Source organism: Salarias fasciatus, chromosome 7, assembly GCF_902148845.1.
Source record: "Salarias fasciatus chromosome 7, fSalaFa1.1, whole genome shotgun sequence".
Classification (NCBI taxonomy): Eukaryota; Metazoa; Chordata; class Actinopteri; order Blenniiformes; family Blenniidae; genus Salarias; species Salarias fasciatus.
The window spans coordinates 13881631-13900027 of record NC_043751.1 but is presented as its reverse complement, the minus strand read 5'-3'; the positions used below and the strand labels follow the sequence as shown (position 1 = coordinate 13900027).

At 44.0% G+C, this 18397-nt stretch overlaps 1 protein-coding gene across 1 annotated transcript; it reads left to right on the top strand.

The window, feature by feature from the left end:
- Positions 1-13659: 13659 nt before the first annotated feature.
- Positions 13660-16052, top strand: fjx1 (four-jointed box kinase 1). Its single transcript, XM_030096825.1, has one exon. The coding sequence runs from the start codon at positions 14077-14079 to the stop codon at positions 15358-15360; it is 1284 nt and encodes a 427-aa protein (XP_029952685.1). The 5' UTR covers positions 13660-14076; the 3' UTR covers positions 15361-16052.
- The last annotated feature ends 2345 nt before the right edge of the window (positions 16053-18397 follow it).

Genomic DNA, 18397 nt, shown 5'->3' with positions numbered 1-18397 from the left:
TGTAAAGTGCCTTGTGGGCTTTACAAGTGAAATCCATTTAACAAAGTGAAAAGAATTCTGTCGTTTTTGTGAGGAGGCATTCATGGCAATAATGATTTTACTGTAGAGGAGATAGCAGCAAAGCTAATTATGTGCGTCTCTTGAGTCCCACATGTAATTTTACACTCCAGTCCATCAGTGACTCCAGTAAATAAAAAGCTCAAGTGCCGCAGAAAGGTCGGCTCGCAGAAACTTGACTTGCGAGTGCTATTTAATTGTTTCAGTGGAAATAAAGAAGATTTTTCTGCTCTTCCTGCAGTGCTGTAATTAAATGACTGATAAAACCTTTTCTAACAGGAATCGAAAAGCTGTATGTGCATTGGGAGAATATGCAAGTTCCAGACAGAAAAGCTCTTTCATTAACTTCTTTTTCACTTTTTTTGTTTTTTAACTTGTCTCTTTACTTCATGCAACTAACTGTTTTTTAATTCTTTTGTGAATCTCTTTGAACAGCACTAACTTTACTACAGTATATATAAAATGTGATTAAAAGCTTGGGGCTGCAGATGGTGTTATATCTCACAGCATTTCTCTCAAAGACCCCGGCCATATTCTGACCTTTCTGTGTGGAGCTTCCATGCTCGCTGTGCGTTGGCTTCCTTCGGTGACTTGTTTATATTGAACCTTTATATTCCCCTTGATTGATGGCTGACTGGTTCAAGTGTAATTTTGATTTCGTTACAAGTTTTCACCATCAGACTAACATTCATTTATTTGCCTTGACAGGCAAACTGAAGCATGTTGATTTCGGCATTCATCGCCTCACTGTAGACGTGACACACTCTCAGTGGGAAACTTTTTCTCATGACCCTCAGACCAGGCTGATTCGGAGTTGTATTATAAAGGCTTCTCTGCTGGCACCACAGCGACTGGGCCCCCTGCCCACAGCACATAGTAAAACCTCTTTACCAATTACACAAGAAAAAGTGGTGCAGTGGGAGCACAACACATTACCTAGGGGCCATTACACTTAATGACAGGCAGGCCCAAACCCACTGTTTGATACAGAGGGTTTTTTCCAGGGTTATTTGTAAAAGTAAGCACAGCTTGACGACGGTGTGCGATCAGTCCATTAACAATGACCCAAACGTGTTGTGTGTTGTGTTTGAGGAGTTAAAGTTCTCACGGGGTCAGAAAAAATGATGAAAATCTAATCATGGAATCACATTCCAGTCCATGGTTACACAGTGGACACACAGCAATAACACACACACACACACACACACAGATGTCTCATTTTCCAACCACCTCACTGTATTAATATGAACCGTGCTGGATGGAAACTCGGCCGGCCTGATTCTGCAGGTGAGACGCCCGCAGCAGCTTTCCAGCTCAGCCGGTGACAAGTGTTGCCAAGAGCAAAGTGCCATGAGAAGATGCAGCTTAGACACTTAATAAGGCAGGACACTTTCCTCCAGGATGCCAGAGACGCTCTCATTTATGCACGGCAGAACATTCCACTCACGATGAAAGCTCACTTTTATGAGCTCTTTTGAGGTTAACTACTCCACTGTGCACAACCTCTGTCTTTATAAACAATTATCTGTCCCTTGACACATCTCGCAAGTTTATTTTTACCTCAGCAGTCACTGCAAAGTGAAGGTGGGAAAAAAAAAAATCCAAACTTAGTGATGTATCATTTTCAGTGTATCTGTATCTGTATATATTCTAGCATATTTAACTGAATCAAATTACCTTGTTTACACAAAGTTCCAGCCTCTTCATGCCTAATCCATCATCGATCAAGTGACCATAATTTGGTAACTCGAATTTCTTTGAATCCTTTCAAATTAATTATTGGAAATCCATGACAATCATGAAGAACATAATTAAATCCTCATTTGGACTTTTTGTTTCATTCAGTAAATATCAATTTCTAAAGAAGTTCCCTTTCTTACCACAGGCTCCACATGAGCTACTTAAAAGCATTCTCAGTGGTTAAATTCAAGTAACCGAAGACACTCAGCACAGTTTTGGCCACATTCTTTGTCCACAAGTCCCTTGAAATTCCCCTTGACAGTCTTTGATTTTCCTCATGTCAAATGCATTTATATGTTACTGAATGTAAAGTCGAGATTGTCACCCAGAGTCCGCACCCAGTGAAGCTATGACAGTTCTGGAGCGAAACGGCAAAGACTTTTATTTTACAAATAATTGGATTGATTAATTCCAGCATAAAAGATCTGTCTGCAGGAGATCACGAGAGAAAAGAAAAGACGTTGAGAATAATTCAGGACAGAAATGACCTACTGAGTTCCACATTCCTGATATCCACAATGCAGATGGACTTCTTTTGTAACATGGTATAAGTTAGAGTCGTTAGCTTTAAGCCACGGTTTGAGTTTAATTTAAACCTTCTGAATAACCGCAATCAGGAGCTTTCATGTGAGATGTGAACTTTTTCCCCACCTCTTTGAACATAAGCACATCCTTACAGGTTGGTCTTTTGTAGGAAACAGTTTATTTTAATAGAAAACAACTTTATCCAGATTACGGTGCAGAAAGAATAAATATGCAAGCCTCAGCTTTCTGTACTAAACGGTGCACAACCAGAAGCAGGAAGATCAACCGAAGTGTATTGACCAACAACAACAACAGATAATGTGGAGTGTGATCTAAGGCTCCGGGTTTTACTTTTCAGTTAGTTGTCTGGGTTTTTTTTATTTTACATTCTCCATAAAAAATACGTGGACCTCCATCACAGTGTCTTTGCAAAGTCACCGTCTCTTTCATCATTGTGAGAGGGACTTATCTCAAAATAGACTCACGGTATTGTCAGAAGGGTTCCTGTGGTCATAAATTCTGTCCAGTTCATCCTAGTTTACAGGCAGACCACAGAAATGGTCTCGGGAGAAAAGTTACCGTGACAATCGAATTGCTGGATGAAGAACAACAATAATAGCACTGGAAGCTCGCTGAGTATTCGCTGACCAAGCTCCCTGTTTGAAACACTTGGATAAAAAGTAAAAGGTCACACTGTAATGGAAACTTCAGAAGGACATCAGAGGAGAAGGACAAGGAAAATATAACATCCAGGAGGAAGGAATCCGGTCTCAGTTTCAGGGGAGAGCCATGAAGTCTCTGCCATGAAAAGGCAGTATCGTGCAGACTCATCTCTCTGTTTTTATTTGACGATTTTCACTCCCTTCCCTTCGTTCGTGCTTTAATTGTGACCCTTGCTATTTAATTCCCATTTCAGTCACATGGGGAAAGATCCAGAGGACACACTGGGAGTTTGTTTTGGTGCACCATGGAGACAAGGTTTCTGTTTTGGACATCTCTGTCTCTACCCCCCACCCCCACCCCGACACCCACCCACCCCACCCTCCTTCCTGTCACTGCGCTCTGAGAATCACCACGACTGTGTCGCCGTGGTGAAAATAATTCATTGAGCGAGATACAGGGGAGATGAGGAAAAGGAAAAAAAAATCTGCCGTTTGGCTAAGTGAGGTCAGTGTGAGAAACCACAATTGGAGCCTCTTAGCTCTTTTAAAGCTGGGCAGAATCCGCCCAGAGCCCATTAAAAGCAACTCAACGTTTTACACCACATCTCTGCAGTTTTTCCTGCTTCTCTCCAACCCTCCTCTGATCTCCGGTCTGTGTTATTCACCGCTGTTGGTTTTAGGTCTCGGGGAGTCTCCACGCAGGAGTCGGTGATCTCAACAGCTCTGAGGGGGACTTGAGGGGCATTTTGGGGCTGGGTAATGGAACATGTGAAATGAGGACGCCACAGAGCTCCTTAATGAGGCTCAACGCTGAAAACAAACAGGAGCGTGAGGAGGACTGTGGTCATTGTGCTGGTATTCAGTAGGGTGTGGAAGCAGGGAGTTGATCTGTTGTGCAGATCTAGAGTCATATTAATTTTGGATTTTACTGGGAGGGTTTGTGATATCCTTTTCTGCTGTGCCAAATATTAACCTCGTCCTGTAGCATGACTGAGCAGAGTCAAGTGGGATGTGGTCCAGGAAAGAAAAGACAAGGAGATCATAAAAACCTCATGAATAATGACAATAAATTCTTTGCAGTTAATAGCAAAACCATAAAAGCACAAGAATAGATTGTCATCTTTATTGATGGATGACTATATGATAAACATATTGAGAAGTGACAGTTTTCAAGTTTTTTTTGTTTGTTTTGGTTTTTTTTGTTTTTGTTTTTTGCAATTCTGATCAAGTGGTTTCTTTCTTTCTTTCATAATAGTTCAAGTTGTTTCCACTTTTCTTTACGAAAAACAAACAACCTCAAACAGTCTCTTCTTTAAGTCAAAGGAAGCATTATATGTTCACAGCAGCCTCTTGTGGCCAAACATAGAAGAGCACAATCCAATACAGGAGTATACTGATTAAAACAGGGCATTCTGGGGGTTATATCCATTTAGTTTTAAACCCTTCACCAGGTACAGAAATTTTGACCTTTTGTAATTGTTGAGGGATATTTTGACACAATTTTTAAAGCTTTTCAGATTGAAATAAATACCTTTACATGTCATTTATGTGCAATAAAATATGTTTTATGTTTCTTTCTATGAGAGTACAGCTGATTGAAAACTCCAAGTTCACCTTTAAAAATCACTGTGAATTCATGTTTCACCATATTTCTTTAGAAAATCTCTTCATATCTTTTGCACAAGGACGAGCTCAGTGTGATCGGCTGTGTATTGGAATGGGCAGATCTTCCAAAAAAGAAACATAATCACTTGCATTAGATGTAGGTGCAAAGTATTCATGCTTATGCACAATTTATCAACATTATTGTATTGTACTGTATAGGAGGAAACATAATGATGTGTATATCACAGAGAGTGAATGTGAAGCTGAACTGTGGTCACATTGTCACAGTTTCCTGAAGTAGTGCTGAAATTTCCAAAAGATAAAATATGCTTGCTAATGAAGATTAAAAACTGCAAAACACATATATACATGAGTGAATGTTTTTAACCCAAGTGATTATTTATAATCAGCTTTTTCTTATTTTGTTGTGTTTTAAAGTTGACCATTATATGCTAATAACAATCATAGAATACATTATTTTCTGATTAACTAACAAATAACGTTTTTTGCAGGACATTGGTTGTGTCGGACTCGTTGGACTGTGTTGATTCAGACTATAGGAGGTAAAAAAAATTGAGAAAACGTTTATAAGACATCTAGTGGGATATTCATTCTCTTTAGAACTGAGTTGTAAATATGTCATTTATGTGTGGTTTTCTTTGTTTTTGAGGGATGGATTTAGGCTGTAGCGGAGCCAGAGTGGGGGCAAGGGGGCGGTCGCCCCAGGGCCCACAAGGTCATAGGGCCCTGTTTAATTACATTTAATCGGAAATACATTATTATAATAAAAGATGCAATGTGTGCAAGAAAGTATACGCATATGACTGTGGGCTCCAATTTGCCAATTCTTACATTACGACTGTCCATGAATGCATCAGAGCTGTAAGCCAGCGCTGATTGGCTGTGCGGCATGAACCAGTTTTTTCTTTGCACTTGATCTGAACTCTTTGGAGGGAAGTTAAACAGTATGCTAAACACTATGCTAGCCGCTAGCGGTACTACCCAAAATCTAACATCGGAGCTACTGGTGAGTCAGTGAAACCTTCAAAAATACTATCTTCATCAGAATGCTGTGGTCTTAAACACCTGCCTATTTGAATGTGCCTTGTGTTGCTTTCAACTATAAGAGACCGCCGAGTCTATTTCTTTCTAATATACGTGAATTCCAAAAGATATAGATAGCTGTGTCTATATCTATCTGAATAGATTGTGTAATTTTAGACCAGCTGTGTTCATTTTATATTTAAGCTGTATCAAAGATGGTACAGATGTAGCCCGTGACTTTTTATCTGATATTTCAGCACCATGGACAGCGGACGCTCTGAGTGACAGCTGTCAGGCTGCATTTGTGTGTGTGTGTGTGTGTGTGTGTGTGTGTGTGTGTGTGTGTGTGTGTGTGTGTGTGTGTGTGTGTGTGCGTGCATATGTGTATTTGTTCTTCAGAACAAGTTTGTGAACTGGTTTGTGACTTTATTCTGCTTTCTGAGGCACAGAAGGTTTGCTTGGCTCAATTACAGTGAGCATTAGTGTGTTCTTTGATGGTAGCATATGAGGTATTGTTTGAATGGTAAAATTACTATCATAAGGGCCCATCGAGAATGCTCCGCCCCCTCTGTACTGAGGCCCACGCTCCGCCTCTGGATTTAGGTCTTTTATTATCTAACAGAGCCCAAGTCTCCATTTCGACTTATTTCAAAGCCCTAAAGGGATTAAAATATGCTTATATTTTATTAAAGAATTGGCATTATGAGAGTTACATCCGCTTACTTTTGGCTCTTTCAGTTCTCTGTTTGGTGAGCTGCACCCTTCTTTCAAACACCTCTCCCAATCATGCTCTCAGTGAGCTCTTTTGTACCTGTTTGAGCCCAAAGCTGCTGTTATTGGTAGTTTGTCTTGATAACTGTCTGTGCTCTGGTTAGATCGGTTATGTAGAGCTCTGGCGTCTGTACTGTAGAAGCTGCATCGAGGTTCTCTTCCTTTAATGCAGACACCAAGCTTTGCTGTAATTTTGTGATGTACAGTCGTTTTCTTATAAGGTGAGTATGCTTCTAATTTGGAGTTGATTGTTCTAAACTATGACTTGTAGACAAATTTGTAGTTAGTTTTTTGTGATTTTGTTTTGTTCAGTTTGACTTTCATCTTGCAGATAAAGATCATGATGAAATCTCTAAAGTCAATTGTTAAAACGTCTTGTCAAATCAAAACATGCCTCCATAAAAATCGATACAAACTCTTTTCTTCCATCAAAGCTGAATTTAATTTTCAAAACACTCTTTGATCCTTACAGATCTGTCTTTGGCTTCCATCCTTCCCACAGCGAGAAGCCATGGTGTTGAAATAACTCAGCCAAATCAGTACAATGTCAAAGAGAAGATTGCTTATCTATCACCGAACTCAGATCAAAACAGGTTCCTCCAGGATATTTAAGGCTTTCTCAAGAAAAGAAAAGGGGGCCATGATCTTGACTCACTGACAAAAGCCTCCTGATAGCTGAGGATGTGTTGAAGTTACCCTGACACAACCGTTGCATCATGCTGACGTGAAAGCCTCCACAGCGTGCCTCACTTTGTATCTACAGCACCTCAGAACTCACTGCAGCCATCATCTGTAGAAGTGAACAGTCTAATAAGTAAAATAGAAGAAAACTTGATATTCACAGACATGGTCACAAAATTCAAGAGAGTCAAACACAATGCAATATATAGCATCTTGTAGTGTTTTTTTTTTTTTTTTTTTTTTTTGCATTGAGGGGTTGTTCATACTCTCTCTTCCTCTAGAGGGAGCGAGAGTCTACAGATCCATGAAGTGGGTCTGATGTGGGAGACTTGATTTGCCTCCACATTCCCCTATTTTGAAATTTGCACACTCAAGTCAAAAAAACTCTGCACAGATCAAGGTGAAGAGATGAAGAAGAAAAAAAAAACATGCTCGCCTGCATCACATCATTTTTTTTGGATTACACATGAAGCAAATCCCATCATTCCTGCGTTCATCTGTTATGGAACATATTGATTTACCATTGCGAGCAGCAAAGTGGAATCAAGATGTCTACAGCCAGAATCTTTAGTGGGGGAGTTCCTGGACTGGAACTGGGCACCAGAACTAATCACTCCGATCTCATTTTATTATTTATATTCCCACAGCTGGCTGTTTGATCAATTCTCCATTGCTTTTTTTTTTTTCAGCACCCATCTACTGCCACTACCTGCTATGCTAAATTATTCAATTGGGCCTGCTTTGTTGTTAATAGCAGTGATCATTCTTGCTTAAATGGCGTAATGTATGCGCTGACAGCCAACAGTGATACAAACCTGTCTCTGGGGACACAAATCTATCAGTGGCGAGCGCCTATCTGCTACATTAGTGATTCCAGGCACCACTGAAGCACAGGGAAGTAAAATACACTCAGCATCAAGGTCTGTGGAGAAGTCCCGCTCCACAAGGCCACAGCCATAAATGATTGGGCTTTCACTTTACAGCCAACTTCCAGTGAAATAAAGCTGATATCAAGCGGACAGAGCCTCCGCCGCGCCGTTTAAAGGGATAGGATGGCCTGAATGGATGTTAACTCAATTGTACTGATTTCAGGCATGCCAGGGAGACGAGCTCAATGTTGTTATTTATGCAGCAGAGTTCAGAGAAAAGAACAAAGATTAAAAGATAACAACTAAAGGGATTATTCCTGATTTAGACACGCCGTGCCAAGAACGGGAAAAGTTTCGCAAAACCAAGCAATCCTTTGATTTAGGAGGCAAAAAAACTCCACACTGTATAGCAATTTGCAGCAAATCAAGCTTCGGGAAAGGTTTTCCAATCTGGGTTTTTTTTTTCTTTCTTCTTCTTTTTAAGGCCCTGCAGCGTTTACCCAAAAGTCTTTTGTGGCTTATTTGCTTGCCCTTCCCCCACAAGGGGACCCTGTCAACGCCGGTGGTTAGATAAAGGTCCCAGTGCCACAGGGTCACTCTTGTGTTTGGGGTGTTGACCTTTTCTCTCCCTTAATCCCCCAACACCATTATTACCACTGCTGAGGAGCCATAAAAGCAGACGAGCTACAGGGAAGCATAAATCCTAGGGTTGGAATAACAACTTTCCAGTGTTTTTTTTTTTTTTACTTTAATATCATTCATTTTGCAGGACTTTGCTCAATTAAGTGAATTATTTCACTATCAACAGACCTTTGGCACCATGATTATATTCAATGTTGGATTTCTCTTTTCACCGCCGGTCCAATCAAAACATCTAAAAAGTCATTTGAAGCAAAGAGATCAAATGAATACACAATAAGGCCATTGGCTTTTCGGTTTCTTGTCAACTAGCATATGTTTACTGTAAGCCCCATATGGCCAATAAATATTAATCATGGCACTGCTCTGGCCTGTTGATCTGACTTTACAAAGAAAACTCAGCCAAAATAAATGCAGGACTGCGTTGAAACAACTGTGTGGTGCACGGAGAAAGGAGAGCAACTTGTCTCGAGATTCATTTAAAATAAATCAAAAATAAAGCATGCTCGTGTGCACATCTTCACACATCTGTTCAAAAGAATCTGAGTGAATTCCCTCTTCTATTCATGCAAGGCATTCACCATATGCTGAAACGGCGACGTGTTTTTCATCGGCGGTGCTTAAACTGGTTTGAAACCGAGCGAGAGTGGAAAGAAAACGGGAGAGAAGATGCACATTAACCACAAAACACCCCCCCCCCCCCCCCACACACACACCGAAGATTCATTCCACTGTGATATGTGAGCGAGCGCTTCACACTATTAAACCTGAAGCTGTTAAATGTTTCGCTGAAACGTGAGGAGGACACACAACCTCCATTGCTAATCTTAACTGACCATATGATCCCCATAAGACCTGGGGCACAAACCGCGTTACACGGTGTACTTCATTCAGAGAAGATAAATAACACGGAGACAACACCAGGGTCTACAACGTCCTGTCTGATGCTGTCCGTCTTTTTGTTTTGACAGTTTAGAAGAAAAACCTCACCTCAAAGCACTCGGCACGCATGATGCATGAGCCAGTTAGCAGCAAGTGGAAGAAAGAATTCAATCATTTAATAGAGGGATTTGGCGTGGGAGGTCAGTGGTTGTAATCCAGTAAATTGGACACGGACTCTTTAATGGAGTGGCTCTACGGTACATCTCCCTCCTCCACCCCAGAGATCTCGCGCTGGTGAGAGTGAGCGATCTGGATCTCTTTCTCTTGTGTAGAAGTGAATTTCTGTGGTTCAGACCATCCTCCTCCACCTTCTGCTGCATGGAAACCAGATGGAGATGAGGAGTGCGCCGCCGCACCGAGCCAAAGCCTTCTGCTTTTCCAACAAGGCTCCAAGAAAAATTCCTCTGCTATTAACAATAACCCACTTATTACCAGCACCTAACCGCTTTTTTTTATAAAGCCTCGAGCCCGTGCATCAGGAAACAGTTGAAAAGCAGCGTGGTGAAGCCGCAGCGAGCGGTTGGAAAAAGGCTGCAGCTCGGTGGCCATGTGCCATCAGGTCTGAGCAGTGCAGCGGATCACTAGTGACAACAGCTTTGGTTTGAGTCTGCACAGGCGGCGTGCCTTTTTAATGTCACTGCCTTTATTTGGAGAACACAGACTTTAAAAAGTCCTTTAAAAAACTTGCATCATTCTGGAAAATGTTACGGTTGCGGATTAATCCGCATGACTGTTTTCACGATTAACGCTAGAGTCATCCGCCTGTTTATTCAAGCCAAACTGGTTCTCTGAATGTAAGTTCAATTTTGTGCAATTTATGCACTAATCCGGAGCATTACTTGAGATAAGTGCTGAGATAAGTGCTGACAAGATTGTGCTCATGTCGCCAGTAGTTAAAAGAGATGTCTTTGGTGTATTTACTGCAATGCTCTGCAAGTTCACCAAAGCCGAAGAAGGTTACGATGAGGACAAAGAACAAAGTGAACTTCTTGGGAAATAGTCCAGATCTTGGATTCAATGCAAGCAACTGGGGTTTTGTTGAGCATATATATACTGAGACATACTCACGGAGAGAATATTAAATGAAATCGCCATTCTTCTTATTTATTCCGTCAACAGTGCAATCTATTGTCATCATTAGAACAAACACATTTGTGCTGAGACGCATTTAAAAAATAAAAAAAACATGTACAAATATCTTTACCATAAACACAGCAGGGAGACATAAATTCATCCCCATGGAGCTCCCCCGCCCGTCCCTGAATCCCCGAGCATGAGTAATTGTGAAGCCCTGTGAAATAATCGTAGCTTTCAACGCTAATGGAAGCCCTGCACATTCATTATTCAGTCCAGGAAACAGAGTGCTGCAAACTGCCAGGGGACCTATGAGTTATTACTCGGCATGAACTAACCTCACACTACGAGGGATGTGACAGGAGCCCACTGCACTTTCTCCCCCTCTGACTTCCATCCCCTCATGTCTCCGGTCCCCTCCCTGCGTCTGTCCGCACAGACAGGCACCACGCAGACGACCCCAGATTGAATCGCAGCTGTGGCGGTGTCAGGCGGCCGGCGATGGGCGAACTGCGCGCCGCAGACAGAATGACAGACGGTCTGGGCCTCTCCCGTGTCACCGCGTGGCGCTTGACCACCGACGGCCCAGACCGGCGGAGGGAGGAAAGCCTCCCCCGTGTTACGGCCCTCCGGGGACTGATGCGGGAGGAATGCGTCAAACGGGGCGTAGCGGCAAAGCGCAGGAGAGGAGGGGGGCTCAGGGGGGTGCTGACCTGCAGATAACACATGGCGAGAAACAGATAGGTTTGATATGTGAACATGCCCGCACTTGTGCTGAGGGAAAGGGACACCGGAGGCCGTGCCGCCGCAGACTAAGCTTATGACTGCAGTTACTTCTTAACAGCAACACATATCAGATGGAATTCCAACAATGCACTTAAGCCTTTTTTTTTTTTTTTCATTTTCATGTCTAGACCTCGGGAGTTCTACCACATCACTTTCACCAGCAAAACACACAGATAGGTCACTCTGTTATAATTTGCATAGACATAGTATGCAACTAGGAAAGGTTCATTTGTTTTTGTTCATTCCTGGTGTTCCCTACACAGCCAAGGCTTAAAATCTACAATGCAGAATCAAAAACAGGTTAGTAGCACGACCAGTTTCACTGTTGACAGGGGAAAGGAATTACATTTTCCAGAGCAGCAGGAAAGACTCCTCCAATATGGCCACAACCCTGTCATTTCTCCTGCCTGTAGGAAAGTATCTGCTGTATGTTTCTCTATATTATTGGATTGTAAAGGACAAACTGGCAAGGCTTAGTGCAGTTCAGCGTGTTTTTCTCGAAGCTATAAAACAAAACAAATATCAGCATAAAGATAAGAGTTTCAGGGCTCCAGGCGTTTAGAGCATACATTAGTGGACCTCCAGTTTACTCTGTGTAATTGAGTATTCTTGTCTTTCCTACTCACGCAATTTAGCATGCCAGCATGTTGTTATAAAAATGACCCATTTAATTTGATTAGGAAACCAAGGTTCAATATACGGAGTGTGAAAACACGAGCGGAATGGTAAGAAGTGTGGGGCAATGCTAATGAGAAATTATTTAATGAGGGTGATGTGTGCAAAGGATTTTGTGTGCATGCATGTTACATTTGGCTTAACAAAAGCCCGAGACGGAGGATGAAACACGCGGCAGCCGACTCAACTGTGCCCTGGGTGTTCACACGAAAAGGATCAAATAGTTAGCTGCACAAATTGAAATAACTGATTCCTTTATGAATATAAATCAGGATTGCAAAAGTCCTAAAAATACTGCGATAGGAAGTAGTATCAAGTATTCATGACTGAGCAATCTCCATCGGCCGCTAAAGATGGTGAAATAAGACTGAAAGTGCTACCAAGAGCCAGTGAGACAACCTGTCAAGTTTGAAGAGGAGATTCCTTTCAAATAAAACTTAACATACATTATAGTGAAGCGAATGAAACTGTTGTTGTACATAATTCTTTTGGGTTGCTTTTTTTTGCCATTGTTGATGAAGGACACTGGATGTTGCACCCAATGAAGTCATGGGGTTTGCAGCTCTCACTGTACCTCATTGTGCTTCCCTGATGAAACACATGATGTCTCACATTCAGTCAGACTACAGCCACTTAAAGAGTTGGAAACTGAATGTCTCTCTTGTTCTTGAAGAACCCGATGTTGTTAAAGGCTATTTCGAGATTTCAGGAGTTTTTACAGTAGTTTACGTTTAGTGGCGACGTGGGAGACGAGGCAAGAAAGTGACTAAAGCAGACATTTCTGAACAAAGTCCTAAAATTCCTTCTCAAAATTCAACATACAAAGGGTTGTTACCATCCAAAGCAGAAAGAGTTATTTCAGAAATAGAAGGGATTCTAAATATGACTGACTGATCGACGCACTGTCACTGCATGTGTTTATACACAGTGCATCTCATCATAAATGTGTCATGATTTTAAATGTTGAATTTAGAGACTGTAATGCTTTGCCAAAGCAAAGGAGTAAATCACCACTTCAACTCTGATAAATGTCCCACATCATAATAATTGTTCTTGGTTCTAGAAAATCTGTTCAAACAACCCATATTTCAGTGTTTGGCAGGGCTACTTTATGTTTTATTTTTTTCACATTATACTGTGCAATGTATAATATAACATAATATGCCAGCAAAGGGATCAACAATAGCAGTTTTTGTCTTTTGTTTGTATGTTTTAAGTCACTCAAGAATTTCACCATGTGATTCCATTGTCCAGTATTCTTGAAATTCCAAAATGTTGAACTTTTTTTTAAAGAAGAATATTGTGCACAAATTCCACAAAGAGCAGAAGCAGGTTTCTCTCCATCCCCACGCCTGCTTTTACTGTGCGCAAACCACAAACCATCATTTGTTTGAAATTATGAGATTCTTTACAAAGTATTTCTCCTCCAGGTATTAATTATCATAATGACAGCTTCTTTTTTTTCGCCACATCCGCTCCACATCGCAGAGACGCACGCAACGCGGTGCGGTGCACTTGCTCCGCGCCTCCTCTCCCCTCCTCCTCTCCCCCCAGATCCGCCCACCATCTCGGGACTGAAGTCACGTGTCCCACCGCCCAGTGTCTCTCAGAGAGTCTACGGCACCACAAATCAAACTCACCCAGCGCCCGGCGGAGAGGGAATGGAGGATGAGCCGGGGAGAGGTGTGCGCGGACAGAAAGCCGCTCCGACGCCAGAGGGCTGATGCGGGGAGCGCTGCGGCGGTCCGACATGCGGTCTCTGCTTTCCCGCAGAAGAGGAATATGACAAGGCGTCAGGACGGGACGGGAGATGAGACCGACTCCGTTTCGGAGCGCCTCTTTCTGCTGTGATCTCAGACGGTCCGCCTGCGAGCCGTGTGTCTTCGGGACGAGGAGCGCACGGCTCGGAGCCGCACCGACTCCACTGTGGCTCCGGGACGACCGGCTCTGTCTGCGTTTTCCTAAAATCCTCTGAGGAGGGGGGGAAATTACTGGTGGAATTCAATATGAAGCCCCTGTCGGCAAACTTGTTCGCCCTGCTCTTCCTGTGCGCCCTCGCGAGTGTTTTCTACGTGTGGAGCGCGCTGGAGAGCCGCTTGGAGCGACACAAGCGCAGGTTCTCCCTGCCGGGCGGAGGGTCGCTCCACCAAGGTCTCCCGGTCGACCTCTCCGCCAAAACTTTCCGGGCACTGCTGGCTGTCCCGCCGGCACAGAGACCGCGCTTGGGGGCCAGGCTCGACGCGCACAACCTCACGGATCAGCCGGTTCCTGCGGGGAGCGGAGATCTCCACGTGAACGTGGGGAAGAGGAGGGCAGCGCAGCGGGAGGGCCCGGTGCAGCCGGGCTCCCCGGTGGACGGCGGGATATTCTGGAGCGAGTGGCTGGAAGACCTCCTCCCCGTGGGGTTCTCCGAGGAGTATGCGCGAGCGTGGCGGCAGAAGGCTCGGACGTGCCGGGTGGTGAAGCTGGAGCCGGGATGCGGCAGGATATCCAATCAGCTCGCCACTTTCGCCGACGGGACCAGAGCGTGCGTGCGCTACGGGATCAACGCGGACCAGGTGCAGGGGGAAACTTTGACTTACTACCTTGCGGCTCTGCTCGGCATCACCAACCTGCCCCCTCTCGCGCTGTCCCAGCTGAGCGGCGACGGCGAGCAGTGGGCGGACGTGCGGACGCGCATCGGCGGCTTGCAGTGGAGCGAGCGCGCGGTGGTGTCCCTCACCGAGTGGATCTCCAACCTGACCGGGGTGGTCACCCCCGCGCCCCTCCGGCAGGATAGCGGCGGGCTGCGCCCCGTGCCGGCGGAGCTGCGGAACAGGAGCACGGCGGAGCTGCTGGAGCTCATGCAGTGGAGCGACCTGGTCGTGTTCGACTATCTGAGCGCGAACTTCGACCGGCTCGTGAGCAATCTGTTCAGCCTGCAGTGGGACTCCCGCGTGATGGAGAGGGACACCAACAACCTGCTCAGGACGCCGCGCGGGGACCTCGTGTTCATCGACAACGAGGCCGGCCTGGTGCACGGCTTTCGGGTGCTGGGCATGTGGGAGAAGTACCACAGCTCGGTGCTGAACTCGGTGTGCGTGTTCAGGAGAAGGACCACGCAGCGCGTGGCGGAGCTGCACAGGCGCAGAGACTCCAGGCAGAGGCTGCTGGAGCTCTACAGAGACAGCGAGCCTTTGTCTCAGGAATCGGGCTTTCTCTCGGATGAGCACGCCGGCGTCCTCCAGGACAGGATAGACAGATTATACAAACACATTTTGCATTGCAAAGGGAAGTACGGCCAGCTGTGAACATTCGGCGCGCGCAGGTGATGGATTTGTTGTCTGCACAACATAATGAGCTCTGCAAACGCGATGGGCACACCTGTGCTGAACTGATGATGCGCATTAAACAGAACTGTCTTGGATATCCAGCTGAACTACCTCCTGTGAATAGAATGTGTTGCCTACTTTATAAATATGACACATGTTTCTAAGCTTCCTGCTGACATTTCCACTGTAGATCCCTCTAAGAGGAAACATTAGGGCCAGTTTATCCTTTATTTCACTTCAGACTGCAGATGTTCACCTGAGTAAATGTTAAAAGTATAGGCTATATCTGTGACTGTAGGGCATCATAACGCACCCCTTTATGTGTGTATGGATTCTTGCCTTGTTTTCAATTATCCCAATGACAAACTCCTAAGCCTTAACATAAGTTGATACTGTGTTTCTGTTGACACCTGGCTTGGCTTTTTTTTTTAATATGGCCAATTGTTTGCACATCGTGTCACAGCCAGCACCTGCACTCTTTTTAATTGTGTTTGGACTGCATATTCAGCCTTAAAGTCATACCCATTGTTCATTTGGTTGATGTAAATATTGTCAGCTGAACTGTTTTTTTTTTTTTTTTTGCAAATTTGATGCTGAAACTAATTTAATGTGTATTGTAACATTCCAAAATCTTGTTTTCCTTTTTATAAAGACCGTCAAATTTAATATAACCGTTGTCAGACTATGTGTGTTGTTCCTAACCATCTCATTAGAGCGCATCAAATATTTACCTAGTTGGTGCTGAAGCCTCCATAGCCCCCATACTTGCCTGTTCAATGCTCCCATTGTGCTGCAGGAATATCTTGTACTGGCACACTTTTCCCCAGGAGCCATTCTGTCAGCCACAGGCACGCTACAACAGAAACCTCTAATCCTCTTTATAATCTGACCAGAATGATAAACTGAAGGAGACGACCTATTTGAAATCATTTGAAAAAGGGGTTTTTCCTTCTCGCATGCTATACTATAAGCAGAGCATTTGTCACACACTGTAAATGATCAACCTATGGCCAATGCTGGGGCTGCTTATTGGTTCAAGATGTCCTGCTAAAAAGTAACAAGAGTGCAGTTGGATGCATGTGCAGCTGAGAGGCCAAACCGGCAATTAATGGGAGCCTTGCTCTCTGACAAATCCCTTGTTTACAGTTTTTTGCCAGTTGAATTTGTAACTATGAAATGTTTGGAAGAGAAAAATTACAGGTATGAGAATGGAGTCAGCCTTGAGGCCAGGTGTATTATTTAACTGTGGAGGTCGGGCTTTCCACTCACGTCACCACATCGGTCTTTAATTTGACCTTTATGGATGCATCTTTTTCTTATTGGTTCCAGTTCTGTGTCTAATTTTTGGCTCTTGGCTTACGAGCACATCAGAGAGAACGTCAGCGATCAAACTTTTGAAGATCTAATTCTTTCCAGACTTTTGCTACCCTGCACCTCATCTGGTTTCTTTTACAACTTTTTTTAATACGTTGCCAACTTCTGGGCACAGCGACTGCACAGCTTTAAGACGCGTGCAAGTGCATCTTCAAAGAGTGTCAAGAATTTTTAGATTTATTGTGTTATTGTTATTATTTCATGGCGTGTGCGTCAGTGACTTGTGCATCTCTTGCAGGCAGCAAAGGTGTGAGTGTGTGTAAGCGGAGGCTTTCTTTCCAGGCTGTGTGCCTCAGCTGTAATAGGGACTTTGGGATCAATAACTGCATAGGCGAAAACAGGTCATGTTAATGTGCTGGGTGCAGGGTTAGCGTACGAACATGTGTGTTCCGGGGGGGGGGGGGGTGTTGGAGGGACTGCGCTTGCAGCTGGGCACGGTCCTCTAAGCATGCCAGACACCGCAGGGAGATTTACAGCGGGCTGCACACACCAGGGATTAAAAACAATGCTGAACCAGGGTCTGCATGTCTTAACCAGACTCGCAGCCTTTCTTCCTTTTTCGTGCCTCGCTCGATTTCTCCCCTCCGTTTTTCACCCGTATCTCGTCCCTCCAGTCGTGCATCTGTCCTCGTTGTTAACATCACTGTCAGCTTCATTTATTACCCAAATAGGAAAATGAAAGTTTCATTTCCCTAATTTGTTTTTTTTTTTTTTTTTTTGTGAATACCTTCACTCAAGAGAGCCATTTTTAACCAGCTGTAATCACACTAATGTTGGATTTCAAAAAGGCTGATATAACACATTTTTAACTGCTCACATATGTTCTTTCTCAACTCTCACCGCCTGGCATACATCAGCTCATGACACAAACTCCTTCCAGCTCCCTTTTTATCCACTATATACAAAATCCTCATGCACACGACTGTGGGACGTGGTGTAATGATTACAACTTGCCCCAGCATGTGGCGTCAGTGCAGGAAGGTGGAGCACAGCGCGTATAGCGCAATCACTTATGCCTTTATACTTGTCAGTGTGCCGCCGCTCCATCCAGATGTGGTTGTTTTCTGCGTCGGCGTACCCTGAATCAGACGCTCAGACGGGGCCATAAAGCCGGGGGCCCGCTGCAGGCCCGAGCACGGACCCCAGGTACTCAGGCTGATCTCCCTCTCCTTTGTGCACATTGCAAACATTCCAGAGGAGCCGAGGGAGGATCATCTCCATGGACACCCAGACGCTTCCCAGGCACACAGAAAATCAAAAAAAAAAAAAGAGGAGTCCCAGCTGTGTACATAAACCGTTGTGGGCTTCGCCCAGGACTGTTTTTAATCACTTTGCAAAGAGGGGGGAAAAAAAGTAAATGGAGATAATTAGTGGACAAAATGAAAAGAAAACTTTTCAAGTTTCTGCAACAATTTATTTGCAAAACCTTTTGGTAAATGCAAGTCAGTTTGCTGTAAAAGCAACAGTCCAGTGCTTTACTAATAAACAGAAGCTGCAGCTGGCAGCTAATTAGAAATTCTTCTGAATAAATTCTGAACAGAAACAGAAAGTTTTAAAATGGCACTTACAGAGTTAAAGTGAAACTTTTTAGTTTGTCCAACCGAGACACAAATCATCATCTGGAGATGAACTGTTTTGTCCA

Bases quoted from the DNA above. Each gene is read 5' to 3' on its own strand.
- fjx1 (XM_030096825.1), top strand. From the start codon at position 14,077: ATGAAGCCCCTGTCGGCAAACTTGTTCGCCCTGCTCTTCCTGTGCGCC.